We start from the raw sequence: 19,343 nt of genomic DNA, 5'->3' as shown, positions 1-19,343 counted from the left end.
TATTACACAATACAATGACTTCAAATTTCAGATCAGAGAGAAACTGACATCTGGTGCCATAAACTCACTACCTGAAATCACAGAAGTAACTTTAAATGATGAACAATTTAGCTCACTCGCAATGTTTGTCGACGTTGGCTGCACTTTTCAAGCATCCAGTGCTGATTGTGAACGAGGTTTTAGAATCAGGAATAGTGTTAGAGTGAAAACACGACACAGGCTTGACGTTACTCATTTGGATCACCTTATACGAATCAAATTATATTTAAATGCTGGAAAGACTGTGGATTTGCACAAAACGTATAACGTGGGGAAGGAATGTAAAATCAGATGTGAAACGTTGTAATAATCACCTTGTTAATTTTATCAAGCCAGATTTTTCAAACTGTATCGTATATAAAACTGTTGTGTTTTATTGTGCTTCAATACTTTAAGAACATGGTTGATATTGTATTATCATTATGTTAATAACGGTGTGATTATTGGTAGTCTGCGGTGGGTTGGCACCCTGCCCAGGATTGGTTCCTGCCTTGTGCCCTGTGTTGGCTGGGATTGGCTCCAGCAGACCCCCGTGACCCCGTGTTCAGATTCAGCGGGTGGAAAATGGATGGATGGATGGATTATTGGTAGTGCCGCTGCCACTTCGTTGACTTACATTGCGTTAGCTATTATACTACGTGACTTGTCGTCGTACTATATAATACTCAAGTCAGTTACACCGATAACTTCTTTTTATTTTGTTTGTATTTATGTTTCTCTATAACTGGGCAGTAAATGAATAAAGTTTCATCCATCCATCCATTTTCCAACCTGCTGAATCCGAATACAGGGTCACGGGGGTCTGCTGGAGCCAATCCCAGCCAACACAGGGCACAAGGCAGGAACCAATCCTGAGCAGGGTGCCAACCCACCGCAGGGCACACACAAACACACCCACACACCAAGCACACACTCGGGCCAATTTAGAATCGCCAATCCACCTAACCTGCATGTCTTTGGACTGTGGGAGGAAACCCACGCAGACACGGGGAGAACATGCAGACTCCACACAGGGAGGACCTGAGAAGCGAACCCGGGTCTCCTAACTGTGAGGCAGCAGCGCTACCACTGCGCCACCGTGCCGCCCTCCATACATACATACATACATATTATTTTAATTTATCACAATACAGGCCTTCATCACATCTTTAAATTACAAGCCTAACAATACATATTACCTTCACAAGTCGTTTCAGAGCACCGCCCACACAAAATGTATTTTGCACACATGCCCTCGTCCCTTAGGGGGATCATTGCTCACACACCCTTACCCTTCTTCTCAATTCTCTCTGAACGCTTGTTGCCCACCCCTTATCCCCCCACTTATCAAGGCTTCTGCATTCCCAGGGTCGGTTTGCCTAAACGTAGGGAGACACCAGGTCAGGCCTGCTACACTTCAAGTAAAAAATATAAATATCCAACAACAAAATAATCCTAATAAAACACTAAATAACTAAAACAGTTACACCTAACCTGGAGGGTACAAAGATACAAACGGAAACGTTCCGGTACACCTACACTGCTAATCCAACATGGACTCCCCCTACAGCGGTCTTTCCGACCTTCCCAGGTACCCGTGACTGCGTTTAGCTTCGCCGCCGCCTTTAAAGCATGTGGAGTGTTGCACGTGAAGCTTGCATCCGAAACAAATGGCGGAACATCCAAAAAAATAAAAACATAAAAACAAAACAAACAACCTGATGGCGACTTGAACCCCCCATTGTAAATGGTATCCTTCAATAAGGCCGAGCTTCAAAAGGGTGCAGTAAATAAAGAAAAACGTAACAAAATTATTACAGAAAATTTATTAGATAAAGGCAATGATTGAACGTATAAAAAAGCGAAAGCAAGAATATTAAAACATCCAATTAACTAATGCAGGAACTTCTTGACGAATAATCCATTTTTGGTATGACAGCGAGACGAACATTTTCCAATCCTATACAGTGATCCCTCGCTATATTGCGCTTCGACTATCGCGGCTTCACTCCATCGCGGATTTTAAATGTAAGCATATCTAAATATATATCACGGATTTTTCGTTGGTTCGTGGATTTCTGCAGACAAAGGGTCTTTTAATTTATGGTCCACGCTTCCTCAGTTTGTTTGCCCAGTTGATTTCATACAAGGGACGCTATTGGCGGATGGCTTAGAAGCTACCCAATCAGAGCACGTATTACATATTAACTACAACTCCTCAATGATATGCGATGTGCTTCCCGAGCGGATTGTTTGCTTTCCTCGGTCTTTCTCTGACTTTCTCTGCGCCTGACAGAGGGGCTGTTTGTTTAGAAGATACGGACGCTACTCTAAAAAATGCTGAAAGACTTCCTTCACATTGCTCCCTTCTTTGCGGCTGCTTTAGATAGATAGATAGATTTGAAAGGCACTATAGATAGATAGATAGATAGATAGATACTTTATTAATCCCAAGGGGAAATTCACATAATCCAGCAGCAGTATACTGATACAAAGAAACAATATTAAATTAAATAGTAATAAAAATGAAAAGAATTAAAATAAAATTAATGTTCGCATTTACTCCCCCGGGTGGAATTGAAGAGTCGCATAGTATGGGGGAGGAACGATCTCCTCAGTCCGTCAGTGGAACAGGACGGTGACAAAAGTCTGTGACTGAAGCTACTCCTCTGTCTGGAGATGACACTGTTAAGTGGATGCAGTGGATTCTTCATGATTGACAGGAGTTTCCTTAATGCCCGTCGCTCTGCCACAGATGTTAAACTGTCCAACTTTAATCCTACAATGGAGCCTGCCTTCTTAACAAGTTTGTCCAGGCGTGAGGCGTCTTTCATCTTTATGCTGCCACCCCAGCACCCCTGCATTTTTTGGGGATCTTGCTCGCCTGCCATTGTCTTTGCTGGCTGTTCATTTTTTTTGTGCTCCACGGTGCTTCATGTTATTTCGGAGAATTGTTGTTAAGAATACAAATTCCAGGCGGACCGCCATGTCACTAGCTGGGGTTTTTAGATGGGATTTCCCCCTCTAGTGGTCACTCGCACTGGAGCTCCTTGGAACTTAATGTGCCTCTCGAGCGACATAACAGTCATGTGACACGTCAAGAAGACAAAAACAACTGAAGTGGTTACAATACTTTACTTTAACCGAATCAGTTTAAATGAAAAATAAACTTTAAACACAGAATCAACATGAAGCATAAAATAAAGAATGAAAATACGCGCCCATGAGAGTTTATTGTTTAAGAGAGACACACTTCCCGTTTCCTTAGATTTGAACGTATTGTGCACAAATGCGGTCCCACATTTTCCAGACCTTTTTGGCATTCCAATTGCGCTTCATCCAAAAATTCCACCCAGCCAGAAGAATTACATCTGGTCTGCCACATCATGTGCCCACTCCTCACACAGGCTCTTAAAATGGCTCCGTGTTCAGCATCTCTACATAGCACACCATACACCCACCATTAAACGTAGAGGGGCTTCACGTGACAAAATGAAAGCTTGTCTGTGTCACACAGCAATTAAAACAAAAGGACGAGCTGCCATACTGATGATGATGATGGCACCGGGCCGGCCTTGGGCTGGGCAAAGCCACTGGCACACAGACACTGGTCAGACTGACAGAGCAGCACCTTTAACTGAAAGCCAGAATGACTCCAACGGGTGGGACATGCCACTCAGCAGAGGGTCTTTGTTACTTTAACCGTCGTTTTTTGCACATGATGGCTCAGCCACAAGTCATAAAACCCCTAAGTGACGACAGCTTCTGGCAAAGCAAACAGCCATCAGCACCAGGTCCTTACCTGCAGCCCCACGTTGTCCGCTTGTCCGTCTTTCACGATCTGCGAGATGAACAGGCCACAATGAAACTCCAGTCCCCCTCGAACACTCAGGCCCAGGCCGTCGGGATGACTTCTGTCCAGGCGCACTTCCTTCAGCTTCCTGGAAAAGCACAAGGGGACCCAGCATTAACATCGACCATCACGAGTGCCCACGTCACCAGTTGTCACGAGCAAACTTTGCTTTAGAAAGGTTCGGGAATCTCTGTGAACTCAGTGAAAACTCTGTGGTGGATTTAAGTTTGGAGTGGGTTGAGGTGTCCCTGAAGGCTACGGAAGAGTCTGCCAACTACGTCTGCCGGAACGATTATTGAGGCCAAAACTGTGACCTGAGCTGAGAGGCAGCAGTCCTAACCATCATGACTTCCCCAGTTAAACCAACACTCGGAGTCCTTTAGCTCTCTCCATGTCTCCTGAGCTCCTATTACTGTGACTAAGTAACACTCACGAAGAGAGAGTGATCAGGAGGTCAGCGTTATATCCTTGGGGGGCTGTCGCCATCACTACATGATCTGTGCTACTGAGTGAGGAGCGTCACATGGCCAGTCCAGCAGTGAAGGGAAAGACGTACAAAGAATCTCTGTGGAACGATGAAGCATCCACCTTAATAAGGGAGACGTGGCTGTGTGTCTGTCATTCCAAGGGATGGCACATCACAAACATTTTTATTAATAAACAGCATTCCATTTGTCATTCCAACAGATGGTGTATCATAAATATCAACACTGCATTTACAAATCACACACAAAAGGGCATATAACAGAGACATCCATCCATCCATCCATTTTCTAACCCGCTGAATCCGAATACAGGGTCACGGGGGTCTGCTGGAGCCAATCCCAGCCAACACAGGGCACAAGGCAGGAACCAATCCCAGGCAGGGTGCCAACCCACCGCAGGACACACACAAACACACCAAGCACACACTAGGGCCAATTTAGAATCGCCAATCCACCTAACAGAGACATTTGCATTGTAATTGTCATTCCAACTGATGGTGCATCACAAACATGTGTAGTAATGCATTGTGATTTGCCAAATAATGGTGATGAGCCATCTGTTGGAACGACAAATGCAATGGATTTAATTACTACACTACTACTGTCTTTCCAACAGATGGTGCACCACAAACATTTTTATTAATACATGTCATTCCACTTGTCATTCCAACAGATGGTGTATCACAAATATTAACACTGCATTTACAAACCCCATATGGAATGGTGTATAAGAGATATGCATTGTAAATGTCATTCCAACTGATGGCGCATCACAAACATTTGTAGTTGTAATGGAAGGATTTTTCTCTGTAAAAAGCAAAGGTAAAATAAAGAGAGGAAGGGAATCAGGAGAGCAGATGGGCGTTGGTCGCTTCAGTGCAAAGCCAGCTGCAAAGACTAATGTTTTGGGAAAACAGCCGGGAATGTTCTAAAGATACAGCCAAGGCTATGTAAGGAGTTGTTTTTCACTTCGAGGGGCTTCATTGTGTCTTCTAGTACTAGGCACCGTATCGGTCAAGGCCAAGTAGAGGAAAAACAACACCGTGTCCCGTGGAAGGGTGTGTACTGAAACTGATCACTTCTGTATACACTGCTTGCACGTAAGCTGCTTTTGGGACAAGAACACTCAATTAGTATATAAGGGAAGGTTCCGCCCTCAGTTTCTTTGGAAGCTCAACCGTGGGGAAAGTGCACACCGCCCGGTCTTTTGATACCAGGCTCACGAGTTGATGCTCTGACGAGACTGACACGCGGGCTCCCTCAGTCTGCTGGTCTAGGATGATGGCTCTGGGTCTTTTGATATTACTGTAAGCATATGTTTGTTTCTATAATCTATTGCTACTGCATTATACTGCATTATATGTATTTAAATGTTATAATTGAATAAGTAAATTTTACTGAAGTATCGGACCTTTTCTCTCTGATTCTTGCCTACTTACTCTTTAACCCCTTGAACCATTTTCCCAAATTAAAACAGTAGTAATGCATTGTGGTCTGCCAAATGATTGAGATGAGCCATCTGTTAGAATGACAAATGCAATGAATTTAATTACTACACTACTACTGTCTTTCCAACAGATGGTGCACCACAAACATTTTTATTAATACATTTCATTCCACTTGTCATTCCAACAGATGGTGTATCACAAATATTAACACTGCATTTACAAACCCCATATGAAATGGTGTATAAGAGATATGCATTGTAAATGTCATTCCAACTGATGGTGCATCACAGACATTTGTAGTACTTCATTATATGACTACTGTACAAATGACTGTGATGTGCCATCTGTTGGAATGACAAATACAAAGCATTCTATGACTACGCTGTTACTGTCATTCTAACTGATGGCGCATTACAAACATTTGTAGTAATGCATTGTGGTCTGCCAAATGATTGTGATGTGCCATCTGTTAGAACGACAAATGCAATGAATTTAATTACTACACTACTACTGTCTTTCCAACAGTTGGTGCACCACAAACATTTTTATTAATACATTTCATTCCACTTGTCATTCCAACAGATGGTGTATCACAAACACTAACACTACGTTGACGAATCCCATAAGAAATGGCACATAGCACACATGCATTGTAATTGTCATTAGAACTGATGGTGCATCACACACATTTGTAGTAATGCACTGTGATTCGACAAATGATGGTATTGCACCATCTGTTGGAATGACAAATGCAATAAATTTAATTACTACACTACTACTGTCTTTCCAACAGATGGTGCCCCACAAACATTTTTATTAATCCATTTGTCATTCCAACAGGTGTTGTGTCACTAATATTAACACTGCATTTACAAGTCCTAAATGAGATATGCATTGTAATTGTCATTCCAACTGATGGCGCATCACGCTCATTTGTGGTAATGCATTATATGACTACAAATGACTGTGATGCACCATCTGTTGGAATGACAAATGCAATGCATTCTATTACTACACACACTACAAAATACTTTCCAATATACGGTGCACTGCCAACATTAATGCCAAAGGTCTACATTGATGAGATTTCAGCCCGGCTTAGAAGGGGGAGCACAGCAAGTTTTCATACTAGGTGTGCTAAATCTAAATCTGAGCCATGATTAAGTGATGCCACTAAGGCCTTTAAACAAGCATGTTGGAGAGCGGAGCACAAATGGCCTGAAGATAAACTCCAGGTGTCTTATGAGATCTTTAGGGCTTGCTTGGTAACGTAGCGGAATGCTATCCAGGATGCTAGAACAAAGTCCAATATTATTACTAACAATTATTATCGACCTGGAATTTTGCTAATACAGTGTTGTGCCCAGCCAGAATACAATTATTGTGGAAGGACCAGGGGAGAGGGCAGACTCAGGGCATTACCTCCCCAGGGTCGCTAGGTGGCAGTCTTCCTGGGTTGCTGTAGTGCCACAGATTCCCGCAGTGCTTCATGGGAGTTGGAGTTCAGGACAGTCCTATTGGGTTCCGGGGGTGCCGCCAGGGCAGGGCTACAGGGGCTGTGAAGGTCTACTTTGTTGCACTTTGATTTTTAACAATACCTGTCTTGCTGTGGGGTCTGCTCCATTTTATTTTAAAACATGCTGAAGATGAAGATAAGAAGATTCTTAAACCCACCAGGCTTTGAGCCAAACTCACCTGGAACGCTTTGGAATGAGCTGATCGTATTCTACTTGATGCTTCAGGGGGATCAGAGGTCGAATGGCGTCAAACAGAGGCAAACGGCTCGGCTCATTAATGGCCAGCTTGAGGTCGCCCACTAGAACAGGAAGGTCCATCGACCTGTGGGGCGAAAAGAATAGAACTGGATTTTAAAATGGTGCCCTCCTCGTCGGGCAGCTCCAAGCACTTCTGTGACTTCCAGAACATCAAGAGGTCAGAATTATTTACGTAAGCTTCTCCATGTTGCTCACAATGCACTTCTAGCAGCATGAATTGCAATCACATTGAGCTGTTGGTTGGAATGAAAATCAGGAATCTCGGTGTGTCCCCGGGGTTAAAAAATTATGAAATTATAACACAAAGGAGTGACAACCCCAGCAGTGAGAAGAGCCGTCACCAGCACGTCACTGGAGGGCAGCAGCTCAGCACTGGTCACCTCTCGATCCCCTTTATGAGAATCTCTCTTATGTGCTTTCTCCACAACTAAATGAGGTTAATAACATTTTAAAAAGGTGCTCCCTTCAGACAATGGCTGGAGTCGGGAGTGCAGAGGACGAGGTCTCTGGAGGAGGCAAGGAGGTGGCCTGAAGAGTGAAGGCATTGTGTTGTGTGGCCAGGACTTTGGCGACTTTGGGGTTTGTGAGCACTTGAACTGTAAATAGTGGTATGTATAATAAACGTGTGTGGGGTGATTACAACGTGTCTGCCTGTCTGTGTCCGGGTCATGTTCCACACCACGCAGGCACGGGGAGAACATGCAAACTCCACGCAGGGAGGACCTGGGAAGCGAACCACTGCGTCACAGTGCCGTCCTAACAAGTAAAGTAACATCCCCAAAAGAGAGTAATAGCAAAATGTCGCAAATCTTCATAAGATAAAAAGGAGAGAAACTTGAGGCAGCGATGCCAAGGCTGTGCCACACCAGCACCTGCGTCCCCGCAGCACATGGCAGGTGGGGTGACATTTTTGTGAACGTTTGTTTACTTCCTGCAGATTTTGCTCATTCTGCACTTTAACCTTTTCGAGGTTTATGAGAGTCGTGTTAATCAGTGATTTGTGTCTGGCTGTGATCGCTCTGTTCTTTTTAAACTGAATTGTACGCCCGAGACAAACTGCAATAAAAAAAACTAAACCTGATGAACGGCGTGGAGCTTCTCACACAAGCCATACGTCCTGGAGGTGCTCAGGTGGACCACAGGGTGACTTGTTGAAATCTTTTCAGTGACGCCAGTGCCAACTCCTGAGGGTTGATTTAAACGCTGAATCTTCACTGACTTAAGCTTTGTATCTTTTACTTCATCATCTTATAATCCTCAAATAAGAGCAGCAGGCGGCCAGACATGTCAGTTACTGTTTCTGAAATGTGAAACCATCTTCGTTTTTAGCCAAGGAAAAGAATACAATCCTGTAACATGCACTTGATGGGGCTTTTTGTTATCTACCAACAGGACGTTCATTGTTCTTTTTGAATTATTACTACTTGTTTGTAATTCTGTGTTGTTCTTTGAAATGTTCTTCTGTCTTGTGGTTTGTGTTTGGAGCCTGAGGAGGCAGGGCCACCCTGACATCACCAGTCCTGAGGGGCTGTCAATCACCCAGTCTGGGGAGGGAGAACGAATCAGAAAACAATGACAACCCTGGCTGGGCGGGTCATTACATTTACTAGAGCCTGTGAGCTGCTTCTGATGTGCGCACACACATGACTGTCTGTCTGTCATATAGTGTCTTACACTCTGTCTATCTACTGTATATATATATATATATATATATATATATATATATATATATATATATATATATATATATATATATATATCAAAAGAATTAAAGGAACACTTTTAATCAGAGTATAGCATCAAGTCAATGAAACTTATGGGATGTTAATCTGGTCAGTTAAGTAGCAGAGGGGGTTGTTAATCAGTTTCAGCTGCTGTGGTGTTAATGAAATTAACAACAGATGCACTAGAGGGGCAACAATGAGATGACCCCCAAAACAGGAATGGTTTAACAGGTGGAGGCCACTGACATTTTCCCTCCTCATCTTTTCTGACTGTTTCTTCACTAGTTTTGCATTTGGCTACAGTCAGTGTCACCACTGGTAGCATGAGGCGATACCTGGACCCTACAGAGGTGGCACAGGTAGTCCAACTTCTCCAGGATGGCACATCAATACGTGTCATTGCCAGAAGGTTTGCTGTGTCTCCCTGCACAGTCTCAAGGGCATGGAGGAGATTCTAGGAGACAAGCAGTTACTCTAGGAGAGCTGGAGAGGGCCATAGAAGGTCCATAACCCATCAGCAGGACCAGTATCTGCTCCTTTGGGCAAGGAGGAACAGGATGAGCACTGCCAGAGCCCTACAAAATGACCTCCAGCAGGCCACTGGTGTGAATGTCTCTGACCAAACAACCAGAAAGACTTCATGAGGGTGACCCAAGGGCCCCATGTCCTCTAATGAGCCCTGAGCTCACTGCCCAGCAGCATGCAGCTCGATTGGCATTCACCATAGAATACCAGAATTGGCAGATGCACCACTGGTGCCCTGTGCTTTTTACAGATGAGAGCAGGTTCACCCTGAGCACGTGACAGAAGTGAAAGGGTCTGGAGAAGCCATGGAGAACATTATGCTGCCTGTAACATCATTCAGCATGAGCAGTTTGGTGGTGGGTTAATGATTGTCTGGGGAGGCATATCCATGGAGGGTCACACAGACCGCTACAGGCTTGACAAAGGCACCTTGGCTGCCATTAGGTATCAGGATGAAATCCTTGGACCCATTGTCAGACCCTATGCTGGTACAGTGGCTCCTGGTGCACGACAATTCCTGGCCTCATGTGGTGAGAGTATGCAGGCAGTTCCTGGAGGATGAAGGAATTGATACCATTGACTGGCCACCACACTTTCCTGACCTAAATCCAATAGGACACCTCTGGGACATTATGTTTTGGTCCATCCAATGCCACCAGGTTGCACCTCAGACTGTCCAGGAGCTCAGTGATGCCCTGGTCCAGATCTGGGAGGAGATCCCCCACAACACCATCTGTCATCTCATTAGAAGCAGGCACCGATGTTGTCAGGCATGTATACAAGAACACAGGGCCATACAAAGTGCTGCGTACAATTTGGAGTTGCTGCAATTACATTTTGGGCAAAATGGACTAACCTGCCACATCATTTTTTCACTCTGATTTTTGGGCGTCTTTACTTTCAGGGCTCTGTAGGTTGATCATTTTCATTTCCATCAAACAATGTGGCATCCTTTCGTTCCTAACACATTACCCAGTCTATATCAGTATAGATATCCAGGAGGATTTCTTTTTCCCATTGAGATCTGATGTGTGCGTTCCTTTAATTTTTTTGAGCAGTTTATATAAAAGCCAAATCCCACTGACTCACTCATCACGAAATCTCCAAAACCATGAGGACTTGGGACTTGAAATTTGGAGTGCAGGTTACCCTTGGCTTTGTGGTCCGAGCACAACATTTTTTGTCGTTTTTTAGACCTGTTTGTATGTTTGTCTGCTTTTCTCAAGAGAACTACTTAACGGGTTTAGATCAGGTTTTTTCCTATAATTTGCTTGAATATTCCGTTGATTGTGCGACTTCTCATATCGCTAAGTATCAGAGTTCGCTTGTGGTACCGATTTGTTACCGCGAATCCGAGAGAGACTCATTGGGCTGCGGGGTCCTCCTCACTCACTCGTCTGCCTCGCAGTCTAACCTTAACTCCGCTTAGTTAGCGAACGAGAGAACTACTTCACGGATTTAGATCTTTTTTTTTTTTTTCTATAATTTGCGACTTCTCTCATTGCACTAAGAATCAGAGTTCACTTGCAGGAGTGAGATATAAGTGAGAGAGGCCGTGGGGCGAGGGGAGGGGGAAGAGTGATGTCAGGAGTGGGCGGGGCCATGTCTCCTCACTGTCCTGTTTCAGTAAAACGCGGGCGAAGCCGCAGGGGAGAGCTAGTGTATGTATGTATATATATATATATATATATATATATACACACAGTATATTGTGGCAGATGCCTGAAAGAATCATAAGAGGGGCAATACCTCCCCTGGGCCACAAGAGGGCAGCCGCCCTCGTCTGCATGGGGGTGCCCGGTGGATTAAGAAGCCCTGGAATACACAACTGGAAGTGCAGCCGGAAGTAATTCCAGGAACACCCAGGGTGCCTCCGGGTGCTCATACGGCACTTCCGCTACACCAGGAAATGCCGTCAGAAGACTATCAGGGAGCACCTGGAGCACATCCGAAGAATTATAAAGGTGGCCGCCTCGCTCCATTAGAAGAGCCAGAGTCAGGAGGAGTAAGACGGAGTTTGTGAGGAGGAGTGAAGGTGGCAGAAGAAATCCAGAGAAGGAAAACGACTGTGAGCTGGATTGGGATTTGTGCACAGTATTGGTTAGGAAGGTGCTGACGGAAATAATTGTGTGTGTTTTCGGACATTTGGTGTCTGTCTGTGTTCCAGGGTTCATCTTCCATATTATATATATATATATATATATATATATATATATATATATATATATATATATATATATATATATTGTGGAGGACTGCCGGCTTCCCATGCCGGTCCTCACCCCCAGGCCGCCAGGAGGAGCTCTCCCGACAGCAGGATCGTGCCCCGCGGTCCAGCAGGGACTTATGGACTTTGTAGTATTATACACAGCCCTGCTGGGTACCTTGGGGACCACCAGGAGTCGCTGTGGGGGGGCTTATGGGCTCTGTGGTGCCGTACGACCTGGGAGTGCGTCACGGTCGTGCTCCCGGGTTGAAGTGGTGGATTGATTGCCCTGACCTGGAAGGAATAAGGAACTGTGGACTGCTGGGACAGGAACACCTCCGGATCAGGGGCTATAAATGGACGAAGGCTCAGTCCAGACGCCGAGCTGAGCTGGGAGGAAGGGTGGCTAAGTGTCTGGGAGTTGGAGGATTGATTAAGAGATTATTGTGTTTATTGTAGCGAGTTTATGAGTAGTGTGGAAGGTGCTTGGTGCACTGTGCAAAATAGTAAAGAGTCTGGGACTTTTACCTGGTGTCTGGAGTTGTACATGGGGGTTCAAGGGAGTGCTAGTGCCCCCCTACTGCCACAATATATACAGACCACACAGAGGCACGTGTACAAAACACAGGCTTTATTGTTTTTTCTTCACCCGTGGGCGCACGTCTTTCCCGTGACCCACAGGCAATACTCAGTCCCAAAAGCACCAAACAAACTACAACCAACCCTTTCTGCCACCACCGCTCATCCCAGGCAACTTCGTCCTCTTCCTCCCAATTCTGGCGTCCCGGCCGGATGCCACAATCTATACTAATAAAAGGCAAAGCCCTCACTCACTGACTGACTGACCGAATCGTCACTAATTCTCCAACTCCCCGTGTAGGTAGAAGGCTGAAATTTGGCAGCTCATTCCTTACAGCTTCCTTACTAAAGTTGGGCAGGTTTCATTTCGAAATTCTATGCGTAACGGTCATAACTAGAAGCTATTTTTCTGCATTTACTGTAATGGAGTTGAGCTCGAAAGCCGTGGGGGCGGAGTTTCGTATGACATCATCACGCCTCTCACGTAATCACGCAGTACGTAGAAAACCAGGAAGAGCTACAAAAAGCGCTGAAGAAAACATACATTATATAATTAAGAAGGCAGCAAAACAATTAGAAGCGAGCGAGTGACATATAAAACAATATTCAGCGGCTCACGTGAACTGACGCAGTGCGCAGACAAAAAGCAACAGATCCAAAGAGTGCTGAACAAAAACTGAATTACACTGCTACGCTCAAATAGACAAACCACACGCCATGGTGCAATAGTAGAGGCTTCGCCTCTAGCACGGGGTTCAATTCCCGAGATGGGGTGCACCGAGTATGTACGCGCGCTTCTTGATTCATTTTACCTTCGCATCCCCTTGGTTTGAGACGTATGAAAACATATGCGGTTAACGCAGAAAGACAGATCACCAATTGAAGCTTTATGAATAATGGATACTTTATTCGCCATCAATGATTGTTTTGGTAAAGCCATACTCAGTGTATTCATTAGATGAACGGTAAAAAAGTAAGAGCGAGGGGAGGATGACTTATTGAGGCACGCAGGCAAAACCACAATAGCACGCGGGCTCGATGTACTGTAGTGCGCGTCAACTCGATCTGAATTCGAAAAAATACTTCTTTTCAAGTTCTATTTAGTCCATATGTGTCAAACTCAAGGCCTGTGAGATTATTTTATATACTGTATTATTGTTATTAATGGCCCGGGTATATGAAGCGCTGGTAACACAATAAACTACAGATCCCATAATGCAGTGCTTCAGCTGCCTTGCCGAACACTTACAGCGTTAATCAAGTCTAGCTTATGATGCTGCAAGTTATTGCGAAGCTAGCCACACGATGCTGAAGAGAAAAGGTGATTCTGAACATAGAGCCTTTAAAAACCGATGGGAGGCTGAGTATATGTTTACTGAACCCGTGTGTCTCATTTGTGGAGCTAATGTGGCTGTAATTACAGAATTTAATCTAAGACGGCACTATGAGACAAAACATCAGGGTAACCTGAATGCAATGCAGAAGATACAGAAAGCAGAAGAATTAAATAAGAATCTGACACTTCAGTGGACGTTTTTACCCGTGCACAATCACAAAGTGATTTCAAGTGAAGCTACTTTTATGGGAGACACAAATGCACCAGTGCACCTTGCCCCACTTTCCCTGTTGCCAAGTAATGTTGAACCAAGTCGCACTACGGTGTTCCCAAATCGCACTTTGCTGATAAACTGGCGCACTCGCGACTGAGTTCGCACGGCGCTTTGGTGACTTTGAAGAACAAAAAAAGAATTTGGAGTTGTTTCGCAACCCATTTACCGTTGGTGTAGAAACTGCACCTGTGCAGACTGAGATGGAGGTGACTGAGCTGCAGTGTAATGGCACACTGAAGGTGAAGTACGATACTGCAGGGCCCGCACAGTTTATTCACTCCATTCACGCACAAATGCTCAGCTCCGTCTACATGCGGCTCGAACCTCGTGCATGTTTGGTAGCACATATCTGTGTGAGAAGCTCTTCTCAGTGATAAAGACTAACAAAACAGCACACAGGAGTCGCCTCACTGATGAGCACCTGCAGTCCATCCTGAGAATCTCCACAACACAGAACTTCACAGCAAACAGAAACGAACTTGTGGCCAAAAAAAGATGCCAGGCGTCCAGCTCTAAAATGACATCTGAGAGAAGACAACTGAATGATTTGATTTGTTATTGCTGAAAGGAACACATTTGATTTATATTTCTAGGTTTTGTTATGCAGCATGTTCATATTTGAATTTGTATAATTTTGACAGGATATATTTTTATGGAGAGCAAAATCTTTTGGGATATTTAAAATCTAAGTTTATTTTTTTATATAAAATTACATAAGAGTAAAGAAATTTGAATGTTTGTTCTTTTAACGTTTACTTTATTTCTAACTTGTATAATTTAGACAGGATATATTTTTATGGAGAGCAAAATATTATAAGTTATTTAAGGTTTGAGTTGATTTATTCGGAATAATATTCCTGTCTGTTTTTACCATTCCTACCAAAGATATTTCTGTCGACTAAATAAAAATTCCTTCTATTTAAAATTTAAATAGAACTTGAACAGATACGATAGTTCATAATATCCACGCAGACTTGCACGTAAGAGCGGGAGTCATCCGTTTTAACAAGCAGCGTATTGCACTGATACAAAATAGCCTGCCATTGAATTATTTAGGAATGGATAAATAAATGAAGATTTTGTACAAATAATGTTTTTCATTTTTCTTCATGGATTCTGGCACCTCCAGCAACAGCTGCTCGCACCCCAAAGAGTGTGTATATATGTGTGTGTGTGTGTGTGTGTGTGTGTGTCAGGGATGCCAGGGGCCATGACCCGGCTGGGACGTCAGGTAGGACCGGATGTGGGTCTGCACCCACCCTGGATCACGTGGGGGTTGCCTTCCGGGTTGCTTTGGGGGCCACGGGTACAGGGCATGGAAGCCCTACCCTGTAGGGGCCCGTGGTCACCGCCAGGAGGCGCCCCAATGCCTTGGGGACCTGTTACCCCAGCACTTCTGCCACACCAGGAAGTGCTTGGGGGAAGATTTATGACGGTGCCCGGAGAGCAGCCGGGAGGACAGCCGGCACTTCCGCCACGCTGGGGCGTGGCCAGAGGAGGAATGCCGGGAACACCTGGTGCTCATCTGGGTACCATATAAAAGGGGCCGTCTCCATTCATTCGAGGCTGGAGTCGGGTGGAAGGAGGACGAGGCAAGAGGAGCTGTGGAGGCGGCCCGAAGACAAGGCATTGTGGCCAGGACTGTGATTGTTTTGGGGTATTGTGCACGTGACTGAGGTCTGAGTGACCATTGGCTGGGGTCTTAGTGACCTTTATTGTAAATAATTAGTGTAAATAAACGTGTAGTGTTTTAAACAACATGTCCGCCTGTCTGTGTCCGGGCCAGGTTCACAATGTATATATGTGTGTGTGTATATTTATATATGACAGCAACACTCATCACTCACAACAGTGACAAAACAATTACATTGACAATCATGTTACGTTATTTTCAAAATGTTTCCTTTTCTTTTTCATTACTTCTTTAACACACTACTTCTCCGCTCTGAAGCTTGGTATTTTGCTAGTATATATATATATATACACCACACAGTGCATCCGGACAGTATCCACAGCACATCACTTTTTCCACATTTTGTTATGTCACAGCCTTATTCCAAAATGGATTCAATTCATTTTTTTCCTCAGAATTCTACACACAACACCCCATAATGACAACGTGAAAAAAGTTTACTTGAGATTTTTGCAAATTTATTAAAAATAAAAAACTGAGAAATCACACATACATAAATATTCACAGCCTTTGCTCAGTACTTTGTCGATGCACCTTTGGTAGCAATTCCAGCCTCAAGTCTTTTTGAATCTGATGCCACAAGCTTGGCACACCTATCCTTGGCCAGTCTCGCCCATTTCTCTTGGCAGCACCTCTCAAGCTCCATCAGGTGGGATGGGAAGCGTCGGTGCACAGCCATTTTAAGATCTCTAGAGATATTCAATCGGATTCAAGTCTGGGCCACTCAAGGACATTCACAGAGTTGTCCTGAAGCCACTCCTTTGATATCTTGGCTGTGTGTTTAGGGTTGTTGTCCTGCTGAAAGATGAACCGTCGCCCCAGTCTGAGGTCAAGAGCGCTCTGGAGCAGGTTTTCATCCAGGATGTCTCTGTACGTTGCTGCAGTCATCTTTCCCTTTATCCTGACTAGTCTCCCAGTTCCTGATGCTGCCACCACCATGCTTCACTGTAGGGATGGTATTGGCCTGGTGATGAGTGGTGCCTGGTTTCCTCCAAACGTGACGCCTGGCATTCACACCAAAGAGTTCAATCTTTGTCTCATCAGAACAGAGAATTTTGTTTCTCATGGTCTGAGAGTCCTTCAGGTGCCTTTTGGCAAACTCCAGGCGGGCTGCCATGTGCCTTTTACTAAGGAGTGGTTTCCGTCTGGCCACTCTACCATACAGGCCTGATTGGTGGATTGCTGCAGAGATGGTTGTCCTTCTGGAAGGTTCTCCTCTCTCCACAGAGGACCTCTGGAGCTCTGACAGAGTGACCATCGGGTTCTTGGTCACCTCCCTGACTAAGGCCCTTCTCCCCCGATCGCTCAGTTTAGATGGCCGGCCAGCTCTAGGAAGAGTCCTGGGGCCTCATGTATAACGCCGTGCGTAGAACTCGCACTCTAACATGGCGTAAGCACAAAAGCCGAAATGTGTTTACGCACAGAAACATCCTAATGCAGGAATCTGTGCGCACTCCAACTTCCACGTTCTTCCGCTACATAAATCCCGATCAGCGTGAAAACTAACGCTCGTGCACGCGCATTATGTAACGCCCAACTCCTCCCAGAATTACGCCTCTTTGAATATGCAAATCAATATAAATCGCCCTTAAGCGCAGCCTTCTGTGAAAAGACAATGGGAAAAGCACGGGGAAAATATTAGAATTTCAGCGAATACCAAGTGGAGGCAAAGAAAAACATACAATTTGTTCAAATAAACCGTAGAATAATCAACAAAAGGAAGTTGATCGAGTGACATAGCGTGTTGGAGAAACTTGAAAGCTCACATTCACAAAATCGCACAGTGCCGGAAATAAAAAAGAAGTCACATATCAAAGTCGCCGTGAAAAGAAGAGTCGTAGCCCACTGTCTGGGTGTCATATGAAAGTTTATTAGGGTACAGAGAAAAAAAGGCACACAGTGGGGAAAAAGCACGAAATGTCAACTTTAATCTCGACATTTCCACTTTAATCACGTAGTTTATTTTGTCATTAAAGTAGAACATCATAAACTTCATCTTAAAGTCGTTTAATTAACCAGTTTCTCAAATCACATCGTAATTAAAGTAGCACGTTAAATGCTTTGTTTTGTATTTGATCTTCTATGTGCTCTGTGTGTATGAATCACTACTTGTTTCTTAAACTGGCTCTCTTCCTCCAACTGGTCACAGAGTCCATGACATTCGTGATATTACAGCTCTCTGAATAACTAAAATACTGAGATGTATATGTGATGTCATTTTCATGATGATAGGAGTTAAAGCACGTTATTAAACATGGGTTTCACTTTGATTAAATAATTTATTGCAGCAGTACAATCAGGGGCGGCTCTAGGCTTGTGGTGGCACTGGGCAGAGGAAGAATCGGTGGCTCCTTCGCCCGCCCGTCAGTAAGGTAGCTTATGCCCGGTGGATGGCCACGTCAGTTGCAGACAGTGCATAGCCGCCTCGTGCTCATGACAAGCATTTAACTTTTGTCGAAATTTGTCGCTGTGTTTTTAGCTGTGTTGTTATTTTCTCTTTCTGTTTTATATTCAATATATGTTGGCGTAGCCGTCCTGCAGTCAGTGCTTTTCTTTCCCCAAGTAACCGATCGCCACACAATCAGCTCTGTAATAGAAGTTAAGCCATCTGTAAGCTTAGCGCCGATTCTTCAAAACGTTTAAAGAACATTGAAATATCTTCGTAGTACATGTTTCATTATTCTATCCTTCACGACACTCCCAGTGAAGAATATAGATTATTTAAATGAAGTTAAAGTTTTATGTGTATAATTTAACAAACATATTTTGCTGCATTTCACCTTAGAAATGATCTCGTCATCATATGTAAATACGCGCTTTATAAAGTGGCTCAGGTTGTGAGATATTATAACTGTAGTGCAAGTTTACAGTGAGGTGATTGTACTTATAAGTCCTAACAGTTCTACAAGGAGCAATTGATTGAGTGCATTTAAAGTTCTTGGGATGAAACTGTGTCTGAATGACGAGGTCCGTACAGGAAAGGCTTTGAAACGTTTTGCCGTGGCTGAGACAGCGTGTCCTTAAAGCTGAAGAAGAAGTGAGAGTAACAACGCTAAAGCAGTTCTAGTATTTGGAATACTATGGCTGTTCAATGGACCATTATATTGTTACAAGTTAATTACAATCAGATGCATTACACTAATAAACAATATGCGGTTAGTTTCTGTGTATTTATAAAGTCTCACCAGGACAATAAAAGAGTAATCACACAAGAACAGTACCATTGCTTTGACGCTGGGTGCCGCCAGTCTGCAAAACCGAGCGGAGAACTTGCGTACGCCAAGGCATGAGGTACCGTGGAAAAGTGCGCGGCTTTACGCCAAGTGTGGTTTTCATACATCGCGATTTGAACGTGGAAAAGTTCTTATGCAACATTTCTGTGCGTACGCACCGTTTATACATGAGGCCCCAGGGGAGGATGTTTAGC

At 44.2% G+C, this 19,343-nt stretch overlaps 1 protein-coding gene across 1 annotated transcript in view; it reads right to left on the bottom strand.

Annotated features, from left to right (window-relative positions):
* The window catches only part of ush1c (Usher syndrome 1C), a 132,041-nt gene extending 124,397 nt beyond the window's left edge, over positions 1-7,644 (bottom strand). The window contains exons 1-2 of the mRNA XM_039740557.1: positions 7,500-7,644; positions 3,821-3,959 (exon numbers count right to left, since the gene is read on the bottom strand). Coding sequence (XP_039596491.1) covers positions 3,821-3,959; positions 7,500-7,639 — 279 coding nt within the window. The 5' untranslated portion in view covers positions 7,640-7,644. The remainder of the gene's footprint in view (positions 1-3,820; positions 3,960-7,499) is intronic.
* Between the last annotated feature and the right edge of the window lie 11,699 nt (positions 7,645-19,343).

The sequence above is a fragment of the Polypterus senegalus genome, chromosome 1 (genome assembly GCF_016835505.1).
Source record: "Polypterus senegalus isolate Bchr_013 chromosome 1, ASM1683550v1, whole genome shotgun sequence".
In the NCBI taxonomy this organism is placed as follows: Eukaryota; Metazoa; Chordata; class Cladistia; order Polypteriformes; family Polypteridae; genus Polypterus; species Polypterus senegalus.
This window is presented reverse-complemented; position numbering and strand designations above follow the sequence as displayed.